This window comes from Brachycentrus maculatus, unplaced genomic scaffold (genome assembly GCF_059751285.1).
Source record: "Brachycentrus maculatus isolate JH-2025_06_01 unplaced genomic scaffold, ASM5975128v1 h1tg000310l, whole genome shotgun sequence".
Taxonomy (NCBI): Eukaryota; Metazoa; Arthropoda; class Insecta; order Trichoptera; family Brachycentridae; genus Brachycentrus; species Brachycentrus maculatus.
The window spans coordinates 246620-259472 of NW_028281060.1; the positions used below are offsets into that span (position 1 = coordinate 246620).

Below are 12853 nucleotides of genomic sequence, written 5' to 3' on the forward strand. Positions count from 1 at the left end.
TTTATTGGTACTATCCATAATGTTATAATCATCTTTTATAAATATTTTAAAATTGGGAGCTGGAGAGTGGCGATAACAAAAAAATACTTATAATAAAGGTAAATGAGTAACATACCTAAACAAATTTTCTTACTTTACTAAGTAAGTACTTAAAAACGACAAAATAAATGTATTTTTCATTGCAAGTTCTTGTTTACAAAATCCTTTTGACGTTTAACTGACGTCTGACGTTTCGTAATAAAATTTAGTTTGTAGGTTTGTGATTGAAAGCATAAATATATTATAATGTGTTGAAAATTTGTATTGTTCGACAATTATGTAAGTCGTGTATTAAAACGTATTATAATGTCTTCGGAATTAGCGGAAACCCGAACTCAGAAGATGTGGAAGCCGGAATGTAAGTGTTTTTCAACGTTGTAACATTGTTCAACACAAATATTTTTTTGTTTATTCATCAAAATGCATTTTTAAATATTTATCTTGGCTTCCATAGCCGCAAATTAATTTTGTATCGCTTAATCAAACATCCTCCTCCTCCAATCATCCTCGATATTCCCACGGAGGCTGCGTCAAGCATTCCGCGGGCGGTCGCCATACCTGATGGTCCACCGACACAGGCAGAAATTATAGCTGCCGTGTCGAAATTGAAAAATGGGACTGCCCCTGGTGTTGATGGTATCCACCCGGAATTCTTGAAATGCAGCGTTACTGGCATTATTGGCCCTTTACACCAATTAATGTCCAGTGTGTGGGAAGAAGAGCGATGCCCTAGAGACTGGGTAAATGGGGAGATTACCGTGTTACATAAGAAGGGTGATCCACTCAACTGTGACAACTACCGCGGCATTACGCTACTCAGCGTACCTGGGAAGGTGCTTGCCCACGTAATCTTGCAGAGAATCCGAGCCCCCATTATGCAGGTGCTCAGAGAAAACCAGGCAGGGTTTCTGCCTGGCAGGTCCTGTGCGGATCAAATCCATAATATTCGCCACATTCTACAGCAGAGCCAGGAATTTAACAGTTCTCTGGCGATGTGTTTTGTAGACTATGAGAAAGCGTTTGATAGTCCGCACAGGCCCACACTCTGGAAAGTACTGGAAGCTTATGGGGTGCCTGCGAAATTAGTGGAGCAAATTAAGTCCCTTCACCTCAATAGTGAATGCCGAATGAGAGTTGACGATGTTGTCACGGATTGGTTTGGGGTCTCTACCGGAGTCAGACAAGGCTGCGTCCTTGCACCGTTTCTCTTCATCATCCTCATGGATTTCATTCTTCGAAAGTCATTACCATCTGACCGAGGTATATCCATCTCCCCCTCCCGGAAACTCTGCGACCTAGAGTACGCAGATGATGATGTTTTAATTGATGACTCCGTCGAGGGTCTTCAATTGATCGTCGACAGGGTAAATAGGTACTCTACGCACATGGGGCTTACAATAAATGTTGCAAAAACCCATGTGTTGTGCAACAGCTCATGCCTAGATGCCCAACAACCCTTGACGTTGAGTAACCAGCGCATCGAAAGGGTCGAGAGTTTCAAGTACTTGGGAGTGTACGCGACTGAAAATGGCAGCCTTCAAAAGGAACTGGGAGTGCGATTAGGACTCGCTGGGTCCGCATTCAACAGTATGAAGGCTGTCTGGAGATCGGATTTATACTCAGTGAAAACCAAATGCCGCCTATACAATGCCTGCATTGCTCCTGTTCTCTTATACGGCTGTGAAACATGGCACCTTACAAGGGCCCAAAGCAGCCGTGTACTAAGCTTTGAGAACAGGTGTTTGCGGAGAATCTTAGGCGTGCGGTGGTTTGACTTTGTGAGGAATGAAGAGATAAGGCGTAGGACGCAGCAAATCTTGGTCACAACTGTCGTCAAAAAAAGGCGATTCAGTTGGCTTGGCCACGTACTCCGCATGCCTCCTGAGAGCCTTAATCAAGCTTGCCTCTTTTACAAGGCATCAGGTTCGCGCCGCCCAGGACGACCATTGCTGACAATTCGTCGGCAGTTCTCGTCAGAACTTCGCGACGCGGATCTGACTTGGGAGGATGCAAGGGAGCTGGCAGCCGACAGAAAAGCCTGGAGACAGTTTGTGGACTCCATATGCTCCACCTAGGGAGCGGATATGGTTATTATATATATTATAATCAAACATTAAATTATTACCAAAAACTCGACATATGAATCTGGTCTCTCCTAATTTTTTTTATGATATGACAACTTTTGTATTAAAAAAAATGTTTCGTAGTAGAAACAAGTTGTTTTAGTAAACGTTGTTATTAAAATTTAACAACAAATAAAATTTAATCAACCTGCCCCGTAAATAAAATGCCCCTTAAAGGTAATATTTTAAATTTGAAAATAGAACACAAATGCAAAAGTGTTATTTTTTCCATTCCTTACGAAATCGGCTATATGTATTCGCGTTATTCTATATCTTTGCACGGTATTTTTAAGTTATTGTATTGTTATAATTGAGAGTTAATAATTATTTTCCAGTGTATAAAATACAGTTGGAAGCTCCCACTCCTAAAATAATAGCATGCAATAGAGATGATATTGACCGTCCTACATTTTTTGGAGCTGAATATCACGGAATCTTGTCCCACAAGGAGGCCGCCTTTATTCTCGACGGCGAACCGAATGGCTCCTACCTCGTGAGGAAAGGTTCCGAACAAAATGATTTCTTCACAATGTCTTGGAGGTGAGATAGAATATATTTCATTTTAAGTAGCTTTAAGAATATTGACTACAGCTAATTTTTTATACTTTGAGTAGCTTTTTTTTCTTCATAAAGTTTTTGAGTGTGACAAAATCCTTGTTCACAAATCTGATGTCTCCACATTTATTTTTCTAAACCCCTTATCGTTCTCAATGGTGCATAGGGCATTGATATTACACGAAGGCAAGGTGATCAGTCCTGCGCTTCAGATTTCAATCCAGGTTAATAATAAATTAATATTAGAGTGAAAAATCACTGATATTTGTTTTACCCCACTGGTAATCGAACCCAGGTCCCCCACCACGGTAGCCGGGCATGCTACACTACTCGGATGGAAGTATCTAGTGAGCCGTTTAGTTGATAAATGAAATAGCACTAAATAAAACAGCCGTTTAGTTGATAAAGCAAATAGATTTAATGTTATTGGTCTAACACATTTTCGACGGGTGTTTTTTTCACCTGCGACCTCTGGCGACGTGATTTGATTATTGTATACGTATAGTTAAGACCTTAATCTTTTTAATCTCTTTAGACTGGTTTATAATATTAAGCATATAAAAACATTGGATAATTTCTTCTATTCTGCCTTTGAAATGAGGCCGGTGCAGAAGGTAAAAATACCCTTCCCATCCTTTAGCATCAATCCACCGAACGGGTCGAAACACCTTTCCCGTCCTTAGTGTGTTAATACACTCGGTTAAGTAGGCTCACATTTTGCATTAAATGTAATATGTTACCATTATATGGTAAATGTGCACCCCTGAAATTTCTTAATTTGGTAGGTGCACCTTGAATAGAAAAAGTTTGCGGAACACTGTGTTAATATATAAAAGACCATACGTGTGTGCTTCACTGACATAACTGCGGGCTTGACTTTTTCTGGCCGTTCTTGTGACCACACTTTTCATCTTCCGAGACATTCCAGGTTCAACGACAAGGTCCACCACTACAAGCTGTACTACGACGGGCGCTACTACGTGAAGGACAAGCGCTACGAGTCCATGCGGGAGCTGACGGCCGACGGGCTGGTGATGCTGCACATGGAGCTGCACGCCGCGCACATCACGCAGAGGATGCACTGCAAGGCCTACCTGGAGAGTCCTTACGTCACCCTCAATCGGAGGAAGCTCAAGGCCTTGTCAGACAAGTATGTGGACAGCGGGGGAACAGTGCCTATCCTAACTTACCCGCGTGACATTTTCATTAAAAAAATCAATCACATAGAATTAAATAAAATTATTTGAATTTAAAAATGAAATGCGCCACAAGCAAATTTTTTCCAAAAATACTTGGCAATTGCCGCAATTTTTTTCCAAAAATCATCGGTAATTACCGCAAAAATTATCGGTAATTAATGCCGCAGGCAATTTTTTCCAAAAATTACCGATAATTGCCTGCAGCGCATTTAATTTTTTACATATTTTTTCTATTAATATCGGTATTAATAGAAAATATATGTATATAAAATTAATTAAACATATTTTGTGTAAAAATACTTCTGACAAAAACGAGACAATTTACACTTTGATTTTTACAAATTATAGGAAAAATACAAAAGTTTAAATGATATTAAAAACAAAAAAAATATTACTTTTTATGTTTGCCATTTCTGATTATTTTTCGCGTACCACCGCTGGTAGGCGTACCACAGGTTGGGAACCGCTGATGTTTACGATAATTTAATTTTCAGAGTCAAGGAAAAGAACATCAACTCTTCGGAGGAGAGCTACTACATCAACGGCTCCGACCACGTGCTGGGCGACGCCGGGCAGGATCCCAGCCGCGCAGAGCAGGGCGGGGGGGACGGCAGCCCGGATCCCGGAGTGCTGGTGGAGAAGTACAGCAAGGAGCACAAGTTCAAGATGCACACCTTCAAGGGGCTCAACTGGTGCGAGTTCTGCGCCAACTTCCTGTGGGGCTTCACGGCGCAGGGGGTCAAATGCGAAGGTTATTTTAATTCATTTATTCCTTTCCAATCTCATTTTGTCTGCCTCCCATAAGAAAAAGTACTGTTAATCTTTTTTGGACTATCAATCCAATGCCACACTGTGCCCAACGGGTGCAAACAATCCTACTAAGTCGTTAGAGAGTGTTTCTGTGAGAGTACTCTGGTGATCTCGGTCCGCAACCAAGAATGTACATATATATTTTTAATGAATTGAATCCAGTTCCAAATTCACCAATATATTATTTAAATTTACATTAAAAAAATCATTTCTATTATAAAATTATGCAAAATCATACTTAAAACCCTTACCATAACTTATAGGTAATTATTATTATAATACATTACATAAATTCATTCAATTTAAATTCATTTTGTCAGAAAAAAATATATAAAATTTAATTATATCTAGTCTCCTACCAGTCTGACGATGTCGGTAAGGATGAAACCCCGTCACTGGTCGAATAAAATATATGTGAAAAAACTAGTTGTTTATAGACTTGGAGTTAATTTGTACACCTCCATTTTTTTTTAGAGTCTACTAAATTATATTTTATTATTCAATAATAAAATATGTGACAATTGTTTTCGCTTGTTATGGCATTTTCTAACTACTGTGAAGATTAAATGGGCTGAGGGTCCTTACCCTCAGTCCATTTAATAGCGATATAAGGACTACAACTAGGTACTTAATTAATAGTTATAACATGTGCAGTAATAATTTACGGGGCACAACAATAGTTGAGGGTAAGGCCAAGTGTACAGTTGTTATTTTATTGTATGAACTGAATCTATTCCAGATTGTGGTTTCATGGCGCACTCCAAGTGCTCGGTGCACGTGCCCAACCACTGCATGCCCGACCTGAAGAAGATCCGCGGGGTGTTTGGCATCGACCTCACCACGCTGCTCAACGCCCACTCCAGCACTCTGCCCTTCGTCGTCAGGAAGTGCGTCAACGAGATCGAGCTGCGCGGCATGGAGCAGGAGGGCATCTACAGGATATCCGGCTTCGCCGATGAAATAGAGGCCCTGAAGATGGCACTTGACAAAGGTGAACTAGTCATTTTGGGAAAATATTATATTTCCATACAAAAACCATTTTTTACAGTACCTCACATTTGTAATTATTAAACTCTTTCGTAATTATGGTATAGTACTGGAAGTCCTGAAAAGGAGAAGGTAGACATTGTTGGGACACATCCTTAGAATGCCACCTGAGAGCATTAAACCCCTCATGTCTCTTCTTCCGGCGCCCCGGAAGGCCGCTGATGACCATTCACCGACTATACTCAGCGGGACTTCGAGATGCCGGACTGACCTGGGAGGAAGCCAAGGAGATGGCGCGTGACACAGTGACTTAGAGACATGTCTAGTAGGCCATATGCTCCACCTAGGAAGCGAAAATGGAAAAAGAAGAAGAATTACAGTACCAGATCGCAAATCCGAATGTAAATCATGAAGTAGGTAGTTTGGATTAGAGAATCGTTTGGATTACTCGTTTGGAGTGTTGAGAAAAATGAGAGAAAAAAAGGAAATTTTGATTTGTGAAAACGCTATTTATTTAACATTTTTACTAAGGTACTGAATGAATAATTATTTAATAATTATTGAATAATTTTTATTTTACCTTGAAAAAATCAGATATTTTCTTTTTGACCAACGAACCTAACTGGAATTCAAGGGCTAAAGCAGCCATTCGTCTGAAAACCATAAATTCCTCAGTGTTCTCTACGACTTCTAAGCTCAGTTGATGGCTGTGTTAAAAACTTTCAGGACTTTTTAAAACTAGCATCAGCTATCATCAGAGCCGCAAAATCGTTTCGATTACAGCGCATTTCAGATTACGGAGCTTTTGCATTAGCGAGCTGAGACTATATCTCTGATTGTCTACTTGCAGATGGGGAAGCGGCGAACCTGAGCGAGTATAGCAACATCAATGTGGTGGCGGGCTGTCTCAAGCTGTACCTGAGGCTGCTGCCTGTTCCGCTCCTCACTCATCAGCTGCATCCCAAACTAGTGGCCGCCACATGTAATGTACCATTCAAACTATTCTTCTTTGCTCATTTCCCTCAGTGCTGACTTCCTCTGGAACCTCGGACAACACTCCGCCATTGGTCCCTGCATTGTGCACCCTTTAAAGGCCTTTCACCTGGTCGGTCCATCGGGTTGGAGACCTACCTCTAGCTCTGTGACCTTCTAGGCCGGAGGTTATGACTACAGTTATTCAAACTATATTAAGGGCTTTATTGATTATAAGTTTAGTTAGCAACTCGATCCTCTCAATGTGTTCTTGTTTTCAGATTTGAAAACTCCGGCGGAGCAGATTTCGGCACTGAGGGAGGCTCTCACTGAGTTACCTCCCGCTCACTATAATACACTGCAGTACGTGATTCAGCACTTGCACAGGTACCCTCTCTCTGAACCAAGTGTTATATGTATCTCTTGACTAGTACAACTCCAATAATGGCCAATCGTTACATATCACATAATGAAAGCTGTCTTTAGCATCTCGAGGTGTCTGAAATCTGGTATCCATTATGATCTTGAACAAGTAGGGCTCGCAACAAGATTCCAGTTTATTGTGGACAAATTTATAAATTTACAAAGTGGACGAAAAAGGCTTGTTGTTTGTACTTAATTGAATTATATGATAATTATTTAATTTTTGTAGAAATTTTTTCCTTGACCTATAGAAATTGGGGGCCTTCTATAATCTTCCATTAAAAAATGCACCAAACTCTAAGCGGTACTCGTTACGAATTCAGATGACATGTTTGACATGTGACAACATCAGATTCGCGCTGCGGAGCGTGCATATTCACAACTGTTGCGAGCGCAACGTTTTCGCTATTGAAGTGAATACCCAGGCGGCTAGTAATACCTCCCTGAGAATACAGGAATCTGCTCATCGGAGACTACCTCCAGTCCTACCAGACTATTGGCATTAGAAATAGCCTTCTTGTTGTTTGGGAAGACTCTGGGTTCCTCCTGCTTTATCCCAAATATACCGGTTACCAATATTCCGGAGTGTCCAACTCCGTAAACGAACTGTTTATTGGCTAAAATGACGGTCTTTATTATGTGCTTTGTATAGATTTTGTTTGCACAATCACACCAGCTCAAATTTTTTAGTGACTCGTCATCTCGTTTTTTTATCCAGAGTATCTCTGCTGTCCAACTGCAACAAGATGCCGGCCCAGAACCTGAGCACGGTGTTCGCGCCCACACTCATGGCCACCCCCGCCCGCTGCACGGACCTCACGCAGGAGATCAGCGTGCTGCACATCCTCATCACGCACTCTCCCAAGGTCTTCGGGATGTGAAGGCATTTCTGCTTGTACACTGTATTCATCGGCCACTTCTAAACGCATCGGAGCTCTATACGAACCCTCTAATGTCGGACATCTATGTGAGAAGGTGTTGTATATAATGAGCGAGAACATGCGAGAAGTCTCGAATACTTTTACATATGAAATATTAAACCCACGTAAACATAGATGAACTATCAGGAAGCGGGCAACCTTCCTTACTTGCCAACTTATGTAAGTCTGCAGAGAGCTGCGGCCGACAGTTATGCCCTCTGCAGCACCGCGGAGTCAACGACTCTTGCATCTTGCACTGTTGAATTCTGCAATGCTGCCAGATAGATTCATGTCCAAGTACCACTGCAAATTGTGAGTAAAAAAATGGGCACTGTGTCGTTTTGAGCAGCGTGTTATCTTCAAATGTCCCAATTTAATTAAATGATGGAAATTGGAAGTGATATTCTTACCTCCAGGGTCTGCTGATTCTCCACTTTTTTTTAATATTTCTTTAGGTCGAAATTTTTTTTAAAATTTTTTTTAAAAGAAATGTTTGTATTTTTATTTTTTACAAAAATACTTAAATTCATACTTTTTCTATTCATACGTTTATAGAAATAGGTATCAAATTGTGGTCTACCACACGAGTGGGTTCGAACCGAGAAACTCTGACTCAAGAGTCCGCGCCACTAACCACGGGACCACAACTCGACACTGGTTTTCCCATTCTCATAATTCTTTTGATGTGGAATTAAATAAGAATTGATTTTTTTGGAAATACTGATCTTAATTAGTTTGTATAATTTTATACTAATCAAAAAATAACCCAATAAAAGACATTTTTTATTAATGATAAGTACACATTTATTATCATCATCGCATTTTGGAAAGCAAATTATTAAAAGACACAATTGAAGATTTATATTTGAAGATTAGATTTTAAAATTAGGAATAATTGTGGATGCATCTGGGTATTATTTCAATTTTACAAATTATGTATAGGATTGTGATATGTATGTATGTATTTTGTTGTGTATATTAGTCTAATATTCTATGTATTTGGTACATTAATTACTAGATTCAAGCGACATCCCAAAACATGATTGTATGTAATTAAAAATAAATTATAATATTAAAGTATCGCCTTCTCCGTTATCTGAACCTGGTATATATAGTTGGATAATCCTTTTTTTCCTTTTTGCAAGACATAAATTAATATGGTGATTTTTATAAATTAGAGCAGTGTTCCGCAAACTTTTTCTATTCACGGTACACCTACCAAATTAAGAAGTTTCAGAGGTGCATATTTACCATATTATGGTAACATATTATGTTTAATGCGAAATGTGAGCCTACTTTACTGAGCACAGGCAATCAAAATTGAGAGTGATTGTATTATTTTCACAAAACTATAATTTTTTTAATCACCACGGTTCACCAGTGTGCCGCGGCACACACTTTGCGGAACAATGAGTATAAAATTATATTAATGACTTTCTTCCACTCGTCAGGGCAGCTTATATAGACCCAGTCCAAATCCACGGAGAAGGCAATAATTTTTGAAGAGCTTTGATAAATTCTTAGATTGTTAACACACTAAGGACGGGCAAGGTACGGTCGATTGATGCTTAAGGAAAGGAAAGGTATACCTCCTGCGCCGGCCTCATTTCAAGTCAGAAAAGAAGGAATTATTTAATGTTTTTATATGAATACATATTATGCAACAATCTCTTTCTTGAGAATTGAAGTCTGAACTATATGTACACAATTATCGAACCCCGTTGCCAGTACTCCGCAGGCGTAAAAAACACCCGTCCTTAGTGTGTTAAGTGTCGTATGTCAAGAAACGCACAAATATTGGTATATAGTAATAATTATTATTATAAAAGCTTCATCTCATTCCTTACCTATAATGTGTGGATTATATTACATTATTATTTCTCTTGTGTACACAGCCTCCTCCAATTGTCTTCATGTCTCTAGCTAGTAGATATAGGTATTTATATCATGATAAAAACTATAATAATACGTAGGATGAAATGTATTACTTATCTCTGCAGAACACTGCAAAAATTGAGATTTCAAACTAAATCAGTATTTTTACCAGGTTCATTAATCATGGAATCTGTATTAATATTTTTCCAGGTTTTTATTTTTATACTCCTCTAGTATTAACACTACACTATATAAGCTAGACTAGCTTTTATAGCGAGGCACTGATTATTATATTTATTTATTCTTGCTAGTCTCGGTTTATTTAACTTATATCGGGTAAAGACCCCAATCAATGCTGAGCAAAAAGAGAGTATATGTATTTTGTTTTGTCTTTTTAAAAGGATCCACTGTTGAAAATACATACATCCCAATGTTAAAATGCGAGTCTTCTATATGCCATGGGAATATGGCAACAATACAAAACTGAAATATAGTAATAATAAGAACAGAAAAGTCATATATGTATTTATGCCAGCTACTGTCACCCTAAATATTTTCAAGTTTGAACAATTGACATACATACTAGAATATAAAGATTCTTTTTTATTAAAGTTTTATTGGATAAATACCACTATTTCTTAAAATATATTGTGACATGTGTTTCGATGCATTCCACATCATCATAGTATTTAAAAATGATGTGGAATGCATCGAAACACGTGTCACAATAGATTGAAATAGTGGTATTTACCAAGTAAAATTTAAATTAACAATGGGTAGATATTACCACAAAGTGACTGCCGAATAAGTTAGTGAATAATAAATTATCTTATTTGGGTACATTACTAAGTATGAAGCTCAAAATTTAGAGATTTTTAGTTATATTTAAGAAACATATTAATTTTATTTAATTAATCAAAAATATATCGCAGCAGGAAGAAACCACACCCAAAAGCAAGTGTTAACTGGCAGAAACGTCAATGCAGTATTTGAATGGCATTCTTACGCTATCAAAATAAAATGGGGTATTCGATGGGGTAAATTATCAGATAATATATATTCACACACTAAATCTGTGCCGATAATGGCAGGGATGTCAACAATACTTGTAAACAGGTAAACCCTGAAACTACTGGCATTGAAAACAACTTTTTCTCGTTCATCCTGTATCATTTTGCCTACTTTTCTTCTGTTTCCTCCGGCAACAAGGCCCCTATAAAGGGGCTTAACTTTTCTTAACTTTAACTTTTCTTTTGAATACTGACCACATTTTTTTTAACTACGATTAAGATAAAGTACTATAAAATAATTATTTAAATTTAGGTAAAAGTATAATATAAAATATCTTATTGTTTTATTTGTCGGCGTATCGGTGGTACATACTGTGTAAACTAGGTATTATGAATAGGCGATTTTGGTGTTAGCTGCAGATCTTTGTGTTTATATTTAAGTCTTGTGATAACGAATCTTCTGAAGAGTAATTGGCACCACATTCCTTGTTAGAATTAACATATATAAATATTTGAGGGGCATAAAAAGCGCTTTCGCTTAGAGGCGCCTCTACAGTAATTAGTATTTTACAAATGATGATAATTTAGACTTCAAAAGACAATGGAAATAATGATTTAAAAAATGTTTTTCCTTTAGTTATGATTTTTAAAAATAACAAACTTAATGCTTTGATGAATAAAGATTGGATTTGATCTTTTTTTTTATTTATATTCACATTCTTGTTAGTTACTTCAAATCTTTTTTTGACACTTTTTTGTGGGCACTTATGCCTTTATTTCTCTCATTTATTAAATACTCATTAAATTAAAATGCAAAGCATTTCTCCACCTTGAAATTAAGCATTATATATTTTTATTCATTGTTTATATATCGTCTAAATTAATTTTTACTGTTTTTTGTTTATTACTTTAATAAATAATATTTAATATACAATTGTGTTTTATTTTATTGTTGTGACCCTGCACGTAGAATAGATAATATGTGACAATTTCAATCAAAATATTTATTTATAATATTTTAAAGCCCTACTTTAATCTACTGCCTAAAATACATATTTTTAGTAACAAACTTTTATTAATTAAGTACCATATGCAAGTAACTTGTGCACAAATTATAAGTGGAAAAAACATCAGTGGTCTGAAAGAAAAATTCTTCTTCCAACAATTCTTCTTCTTCCTCACCCAATGCTGCATAGTATCAGCGCAGTGTTATCTTGATCGTTATTGCATGATGCATGGTGAGCTGTCCTAAGTAAGCAGTAAGAAGCGCTTCTTGAATTATTTTTTTTCATGACTTTTTTGCAGCTCTCAATTGCAATGTTTCAGGGTTTATTGTACATTTATAATTAAGTATTTTAAGTAAAACTGTTATTTTAAAACATAACTATGATGCGCCGTAAGGAAAGCTAGCTAGCGTTCCTTTCAATCAGTGGTTAGTTTCTCAGTATGGATCAATTATGGAGATGTGTTATTAATCATATATCAGTCAAATAATAATAATTTAGGATAATTTATGTAGCGCCATTTTTGTAAAATACTACCTCAATCACTGTATTTAAATTAAATTGCGTTAATAAGAATAAAAACACTTTTTAAAAAAAGGTAATAATAAAAGATAAACTGTAATTCCAAACATAAACTTTATTTAAAACAATAATTAATCACAACATTTTAAAATGCCAATGTAAACATATATTATATGATGCATTTGTGACCTCAAGGAAATTATTTACTTATCGCTCTTCAACATAAGTCCATTTGATCCTTGTTTTGTTATTCGACCCGGTTCACTTTGTCGCCGGTTCGACCCGGAATTGTAACCATCATTTAAAAAACTGTGGGTCTTACTTTTTTTTTATTTCTGTCACATCGCATTTCCAGAGAAAAGAGGTATGACAGGTGGTTCTAAGTCAGAGTACATTTTTTTCACTAATTTAAAT

The 12853-nt window shown here is 37.2% G+C and overlaps 1 protein-coding gene across 1 annotated transcript; it reads left to right on the forward strand.

The window, feature by feature from the left end:
• Positions 1-178: 178 nt before the first annotated feature.
• Positions 179-8790, forward strand: RhoGAP5A (Rho GTPase activating protein at 5A). Its single transcript, XM_088267980.1, has 8 exons — positions 179-397; positions 2498-2702; positions 3646-3867; positions 4411-4667; positions 5466-5717; positions 6564-6695; positions 6967-7072; positions 7827-8790. Exons 1-8 carry the CDS (start codon positions 346-348, stop codon positions 7987-7989), a joined length of 1389 nt encoding a protein of 462 aa, XP_088124106.1. The 5' UTR covers positions 179-345; the 3' UTR covers positions 7990-8790.
• Positions 8791-12853: the final 4063 nt, after the last annotated feature.

Bases quoted from the DNA above. Each gene is read 5' to 3' on its own strand.
- RhoGAP5A (XM_088267980.1), top strand. From the start codon at position 346: ATGTCTTCGGAATTAGCGGAAACCCGAACTCAGAAGATGTGGAAGCCG. The intron at 398-2,497 runs GTAAGTGTTTTT...ATTATTTTCCAG, and splicing joins GAAGATGTGGAAGCCGGAAT to TGTATAAAATACAGTTGGAA. The intron at 5,718-6,563 runs GTGAACTAGTCA...GTCTACTTGCAG, and splicing joins GAAGATGGCACTTGACAAAG to ATGGGGAAGCGGCGAACCTG.